A 7500-nucleotide genomic window follows, 5' to 3' on the forward strand; every position below is an offset into this window, starting at 1 on the left:
CTCATCGGGGTTTAACAGGCTCAGTTTCAGACTCAGTCTGGTCTTACTTGGCGTAGGCCTTCTCCAGGAGGGCGCTCCAGAACTCCCTCCCCTCCGCCGAGTGGACAAACAGCAGCTCGCCATCTCTGGCCGGCAGACGGTCGTCAATCACCACGTCCACCCACTCGCCAAACTGCCAGAACTACAGACAGACAGACGGAGACACAGACAGACGGAGACACAGTCAGACAGACGGACAGACAGATGGAGACACAGTCAGACAGACGGACAGACAGATGGAGACACAGACAGACAGATGGACGGACAGATAATAAACAGTCAAACTAACATTGGATCCAGTTGAGCCTCAAATATCTGAAATATTTTGTCCTGATTTCTTTAATCAATGAATCTGATGATGAAGATTTCGATAGATAGATATACTTTATTTATCCCAAGCTGGGAAATCGCAGTTTAGTACAGAGTCAGAGTTAAATATCAGTGTCTGAAACAACACAAGTACTATTTGTAGTAGTAGAAGTACATGTGGAGCACTGGCAGCTGCAGATGAAGCACACCTGTCACTCAGTACCTGGTTAGTACACGGGTATTTGCCTAACAAGTACTGTTACTGTGTATCTGTGTACCTGGAAGTGGAAGATGCCGGCGTACTCTCCTTCCCTGAAGCTCTGTCCGTGTGGAACGACTCGAGCCAGAACGTCCTCGTTCAGCGTCAGCGAGGCGATGGCGGCGAGCAGCCAGCAGTCACCTGGATGACAGACATGAAGAGGGCGGGACTTAAGATCAGCTACCTGAAGGCGCTGAACTGGAAAAGTCAAACCCAGAAGATCAACAATAATCAGAACATGGATAAGTGAATTTGACCGTCAGAAGTCGGAGTGTCCTTAAACACACCATCAGTTTCTAGATTACCTGAAGGAAGGAAACCTACCTGGAAACCGATGATGTGATAACAACGAGCGGCGATAAACAGCAGCATGGTGCTTTAATAATGACCTGATCACAGACCTGCCTGCACGCTGCTGCTCTGCGCTCCAATTGGCTGGACTCGCCCAGGTGTTCGTTACCACTGACACTGCCTCCACATGAACCACAAACATCATGTGACTCCCTCCAGGGCCATGATGACATCACAGTGAGTCAGCCGCTGCCCACCTACCCATCAGCATGTTTACTGTTTCTGTTGCCATGACGACACACATGCGCACACACCAAACACCGCAGTGCAGACGAGGGACGGTCCGAGTCGATAGAAAAGGTTATTCACTCTGCGAGTCTCCTTCAGGTTACACTGTCGGCTCAAAGTTAACGATCTTAACGAGCGGCAGCGAGTTTCGCCGCTCGGGCTAAATTACTGATGAAGGTTGTCAGGGCAGTGTGGAGCCTGACAGGAACACCTGCAGACGCTACTCAGGGATGAAACAACAAACTCCGCCTTGTTCTTCAGGATGAAAAATCATTTGATGTATTTCTGAATTTACAGTCAATATAAAAAGATGCTGAACTGAACATGAGTCAGAATGAAGCACGGAGCTCAGATCATGTCTCTCTTTGTTACCGTCTCTTCTTTAAGGCCTCTGCAGTCTCTCAAACCTGTTTGTGCTTGTGTTAATAAATGACAAACAGTTATTTAATTGGAGGTCTGCGTCAGGCTCTTCAGTTACTGGAAGCAGTTCTTCCAGTCTGACTGGCTGCACACTGATGGTGTTTGTGGAATAAAGACTCTATTCCGTTTCCATGGACCTTCTCATGTGGTTAAACCAGCTTGTTTTAAATGATTAATTACATAATCAGCTTCACACAAACAGCAATCAGACGTTATATTTCTACATTTCAGAGGAAAGCATGGTGCGCTGCGTTTATCTGACGGCTGTAGTTTACTGTATCAATATCAATATCAAGAATGGGACCTAGTTTGCTTTGCGTTGAACATGTGCACACACACAAACCGCTGATCTGCAGGTGGCGCTACACACCAACGAATGCAGCAACAAAGGCAGTGAAGAAGACTGCCAGCTACAGCGCTGTAAACCACAGGATTTTAAAAATGTCTTTAAATCAGCTTTACAAATGTGTTACGAGGAAGGAAACAGCACAGTTGTTAGAGCTCAGCGATTGGTGCAGTGAGAAACCCTGAATGTAAACAAACTGTGTTCGTGAGATTTAAATGCTCCTTCCTTATTATATTCTTCTACTTCTTAAACTAAATAATTAGTAAGTAAATGAGGAAATAATGGCGTTATGTGTCTGAACACATTCTGTGTTTCATGTGCTGGAGATACATGGTTTTCACAGGACAGAGATGAACATGATGGCACTTACGTGGACTGATGTGACATGTAACATAGTAATGATGAACATGTTTGTTTGGACCTGATAAACTGCTGTGGCTTCCCGCAGACAGAAGAATAAAGAAGCACATCATCTGCATAGTGGAACACCTGCAGCAGCGTTCAGCCGCACCTTCTGAAGCCTCGACAGGGAAACGCTCCGCAGAGCGAGCTCGGCGCTGACAGCGGCACACCTGCCTTCATCTAACTGACCATGTGTTGCTGTGTTTGTTCTCACCCAGAGCTCCCTGACAGATGTCGGTCCTGGAGGCTCCAGACACGATGAACTCAGGGTCAGAGGTCAACTCCTGCGCAGAAAACACAGCACACATCAGCCGACGGACTGAGCCAGCTGCAGGTCACACCTGTTCACTTCATCTGATCTGTCTCTGATTGGTCCATTAACTTGGTGTAAAGGGGTTAGCGGAGTTTGGGTCCAGGTGGGAAGTCAGTCAGTAAGAAAGAAACACACATTTACAGAGTGCTTCACACACGAAAAGATAAAAATTAACAAACAAATAAGATTAAAAACAGGATATAAACCAACACAATGAGAAACAAGGCAGACAACACAACCAACAAACTACAAAGTCTAAAAAATGTATTTGAAGCTACATTTACTCAATGTCTGCAGAGCAGGGAGAGCAGGAAGTGCAACAATATTCCAAGATGGCTAAACTGGTTCTCAAATCAGATAAATATCCTCAATTCTTTTGTTGTGTGTTAAAGAGAGAAACCGGCCTCCTTTCAATCAGCACCACTGATGGCATTAGTTCTGATCATCGACTATCTTCAGGTGGAACCTTTGCACCAGATGGTTGTCGTTGTTTTCGACTGTCAGGAATGTAGACTTCTCTGAATCACAACATGAACATTATGATGTGAATGTGACACTTTCCTCAAGCTGTGATTGGTCAGCTGTTTGGAGCAGAGGAAGTAGGCGGAGTTAAACTCGACACACCAAATGTCTTCAGAGCGTCCGCAGACTGAACAAGTAATACACGTCCCTGAAGGTGGACGAGGGGGCATCACGAACCAACAAGCTGCTTTGAAGCAGACTGAGACCCTAACCCTGCAGCCACACGGCCCTTTATGGAATCAGTTTGACATGCCTGATTTAGACCAATAAGTCTAAATATAGTAACCGATGACTTCAGTGGCTCCCTGAGCTTCAGTCCAGGACTGTATCTCCACCAGTACGCCATCATCTTTGCTGTAGCACCACCTTCAGGACAAACTGAACATGTCGGCTTGTAGGACCAATGAATGATCACCGTGTTGGTTGCAGTGGTCTCTGACGCCTGTAGGGGGCGCTAACAGGATGACAGACTGTGTTCACTCAGGCAGTAGAAGTCTAACAGATGTTCTGGCTGCAGATTCTATCCTGAAATCTGAGTTTGTCTTCAGAAGGACTGAATGAAACAGCTTCATCTCAGGTCTGATCACTTCTGCTGAGTTTAAAGCTCATTCTTCACCGAATCATTTATTAGAGCCATCAGGCTCCACCGATGCTCCACCCAGCTGAAACACGCAGAACAGTGGGAGGCACCCAGTGTGACGCAGCTCACATTGTGAATGTGCAGGTGGGTGTTGGCACCTGATTCAACACACTGAAGAAAACTGGTCAGTCGAGTGATCTGAGCAGTCTGCAGATAAATCTCTCATCAGTTATAATAACCCTCTGATCTATGAGAGAAACAGATTCTTCACCTCTGATGAAATCACCTCATCGTTTACTGATCAGCATGTTTCTGATCTGCAGCAGTTTATTCTACAGGAACCTGAACGCACCTCAAACCAAACTCCAGAATAATAATAATAATAAATTTAATTTCTAGTGCACTTTTCATCGGCAGGATCTCAAAGTGCGACAAAGTTAGAGACAAAATCCCCAATTTTAATTCCTCCTCAATTATTCTCAATTCATAAAAATCAATGAAATAGAAATGAGACCGTTTTGGAAAGAGAACAGAGACATTTTCAATTTGGGCAACAGAATTTCTGAAACTGTAAAATAAACAAAAAGACCCCCCAGAATAAATGATCCCTTCGAAGCAGTGCGGGGCAGATAGCGGACCATCACTGATACTGGATCCAGGTCTTCGGGCTTTAGAGGACTGGAAAGTTGTTTCCATGCCATCAGTGTTTCCTAAAGCAGGTCTGGTGTTCCTGAAACATCCTCAGCCAATCAGTGGACGGTCGGGAGTTTATTTAACTGTCTCAGTGAAATAAAGTCGTTTTAAAAGTCTGGATTTATTGGAATTAAAAGTTACTTGCTGGATTAAAATGACGAATAAAACTGACATCTGGAAAGGCGTCACGGCATCTGTACTTCCTGAGTCTGAACCGAACTTTATTACAATAATGCGTGTTTATACTGACCGTGGGTCTCTCCCAGGACACCCCCCGGACCTTGTAGGAGTTCGGGCCCAGTTCGTTGAAGCCCAGGGAGGAGGGCAGCGCCGGGAACGCGTCGTCCTGGAACAGGCGGCCGCTCTCGAAGCAGCGCTGCCGCAGAGCCTCGTAGTCCTGGTTCAGGTACTTCACGGCCTGGCTGTTGGTGCCGATCCCCCGGTCCTTGTCCCGGCGGTGCTGCAGGGTGGCCGCGATGCCCGACATGCTGCTGCGTCTGGAGCCTGGAGTAGAGAGCCTGGACGGTTTGGAGAGTCCTGGAAAGGTGTCCGATGTGTTTGGAGGTTACAGTTGTGAGATGCCAGGAAAGGAGTGCCCACTCCGCTGGGACCAAAGAAAAAGCGTCAAACCAGACAGCTTCACAGGTAGGTGTTCCTGTGGACCTTGAAAATAAAACCACTTTTGTAATCGCGTAACTGTATTTAGTTTTGAAAAGATACATTTCAAAGAGGAGCGAAAAAGAGACGACAGACACATCTCCAATACCCCCCCCCCCCCCTGTCCCACACTGCCGATTATTAGGCAGGAAAGAAACCTGTGACACCGGCCTGTTGACACAACGGTGCTTTTACTGTGAAGACTGCCTGTCTGACTTCCGGTCTTGTGTGAAATTTGCCTACTTGAAAGATGAAGGAGTTCCTGTTAATCCAAAGAGAAAAAGTTTCATTCTTTTAACCTTCGTCAGTGTCTCCACCCCGACACACACACACACACACACACTAACACACACACACAAACAGACGCACACACGCTCCGTATTTACCAGCTGCAGCATTAAAATGATGAATATATTCATGCATCAGGAAATAAAATCCAACATCATGATACATATAAACAGTTCTATATTTCATTTACATCAAACAGGAAGTGATCACCTGCTGATCCTCTCTGACACAAACTCACCTGAAAACAGCTCAAAGTCAAGATATTTACTGTCTGGGCTCATCAGCTTCAGTGATTTCTGGTTCTGAATCTGATGCAGCAACACGTTTCAAACCAGTTAGGAGCAACAAAAGACTGGGAATGATGTGGAACACCTGTTTAGAACAGGTTAATAACAAACTGCAGATCCTCCAGCATGACACAACTTAAGACAACATTTTATGTTTTACAGCTGTAGCTTTGTTTTGCTTTGTTTCTAATTAATATGAAGATTTCTGTTGAAAATAGAATACTTTTACCTTTACTGTTGATTTAAAGGCCACAGGTCAGTCGATGCAGCGCAGTTTGCTGCTAACTGCACATTTAAAAAGATCCAAAATTTCTGTTCCTTAAAAGTGTAAAACAAACGTGAAAAAGTGAGATTTAGGTTCTGATGAGATATGTAGTGACTGTGTGGAAGATGTCAAACTAAAGAAACAGTGAAATATAAGATGCACTTTGTTTAGTCCAGTATGGGACTGAGGGACTGCTGTGACACCACCGAAACCCCTACTGAACGGGAAGAAAGGGGTTTTTAGCTTTGGGGACAAAACTGAAGTGGATGCAGAAGGAGCTGAAGAAGGAGATCAGTGCCAGAGAGGTTTGGAGGACCCTGAAAACCATCTCAGGCCACAGCAGTGACGGCAGGGGCCCAGAATCTGGTGACCGGGAAGGGTCAGATGAGCTAAATCTGTTTTTTTAACAGTTTTGACTCCACCAGAGCCCAGACCAGACGACAAGCAAGACCAAGGAGATGGTGATAGACTTCTGCTGGAGGGTGTCACAGATCACACAGCTGAGCATCCAGGGTCTGGACATTAAGATCGTGGATGAGTTCAAATACCTGAGTGTCCACCCCAACCATAAACTGGACTGGTCCACTAACACTGATGTCCTGTACAGGAAGGACCAAAGTCGTCTCCATCTGCTGAGAGGACTGAGGTCCGTTGGAGTATGTAGGACATTACTGAGGACTTTCTATGACTCTGTGGTTGACTCTGCAGTCTTTTACTCAGTGGTCTGCTGGGGCTGTGGAAGCTCTGAGAGGGACAGAAAGAGACCTGGATCTGTCCTGGACTGTCCTCTGGACACCACTGAGGATGTAGGTGAGAGGAGGATGTTAGCCAAGCTGACATCCATCACTGACAACCCCTCCCACCCCCTGCATGACACAGTGGGGGCCCTCAGCAGCTCCTTCAGTAACAGACTGCTGCATCCACCCTGTAAGAAGGAACCACAGGTCCTTCATCCCATCAGCTGTCAGAGTTCAGCTCCAGCATCAGTTCATGCAGCTCTGGGTCCAGGTTCACACTGTTTCAGCGCTGATCTGTGATTCATCAAACCCAACCTGTGCATGTTTTTTCTCCTGCACTGATACATTTATATTTATTACTGTGCAATAAACCAAACACTGTACTTATTTTCTTTTTCAGCCACCGTGTGCAGTTATTTAAGTTTTCCGTTGACAATGATGTTTTTCATAGTTCTGTTGTTTAAAATGTATAAATACTGAATATAGTCAACTTTTTATTTAGTTTATTATTATTCCAACTACTGTTGCTGCTGCCTGTAACATCTGAATTTCCCCGGTATCTTATCTTATCTTATCTTATCTTTATGTATTTACTGAGTCACAGTTTAAATGTGTTAAATGTTTCATCTTCAATAACTGAATTAGTGAAAAAAAGTTTTCAGATGTTTATTAAAGTTCAGTTTTTGCTGCTCACAACTTTCAATCATGACATTTAAATCAGGCTGATGATGATGATGATGATGATGATGATGATGTTTCACTGACAAACAACAGAACAACAGCTGCTGTCTGTCCTTTGAGGAA

General features: G+C 45.3%; 2 protein-coding genes across 2 annotated transcripts in view; both read right to left on the reverse strand.

Annotated features, from left to right (window-relative positions):
- Positions 1 to 5063, reverse strand: part of capn2l (calpain 2, (m/II) large subunit, like) — a 17264-nt gene extending 12201 nt beyond the window's left edge. The window contains exons 1-4 of the mRNA XM_041934516.1: positions 4713 to 5063; positions 2569 to 2638; positions 627 to 748; positions 48 to 181 (exon numbers count right to left, since the gene is read on the reverse strand). Of these exons, the coding sequence (XP_041790450.1) occupies positions 48 to 181; positions 627 to 748; positions 2569 to 2638; positions 4713 to 4949 (563 nt within the window). The 5' untranslated portion in view covers positions 4950 to 5063. The remainder of the gene's footprint in view (positions 1 to 47; positions 182 to 626; positions 749 to 2568; positions 2639 to 4712) is intronic.
- Positions 5064 to 7361: 2298 nt separating this feature from the next.
- The window catches only part of LOC121604873 (calpain-2 catalytic subunit-like), a 17364-nt gene continuing 17225 nt past the window's right edge, over positions 7362 to 7500 (reverse strand). The window contains exon 21 of the mRNA XM_041934517.1: positions 7362 to 7500. This exon is cut by the window's right edge and continues 54 nt beyond it. The gene's annotated coding sequence lies outside the window, so the exon portion shown is untranslated.

Source organism: Chelmon rostratus, chromosome 3 (assembly GCF_017976325.1).
Source record: "Chelmon rostratus isolate fCheRos1 chromosome 3, fCheRos1.pri, whole genome shotgun sequence".
NCBI lineage: Eukaryota > Metazoa > Chordata > Actinopteri > Chaetodontiformes > Chaetodontidae > Chelmon > Chelmon rostratus.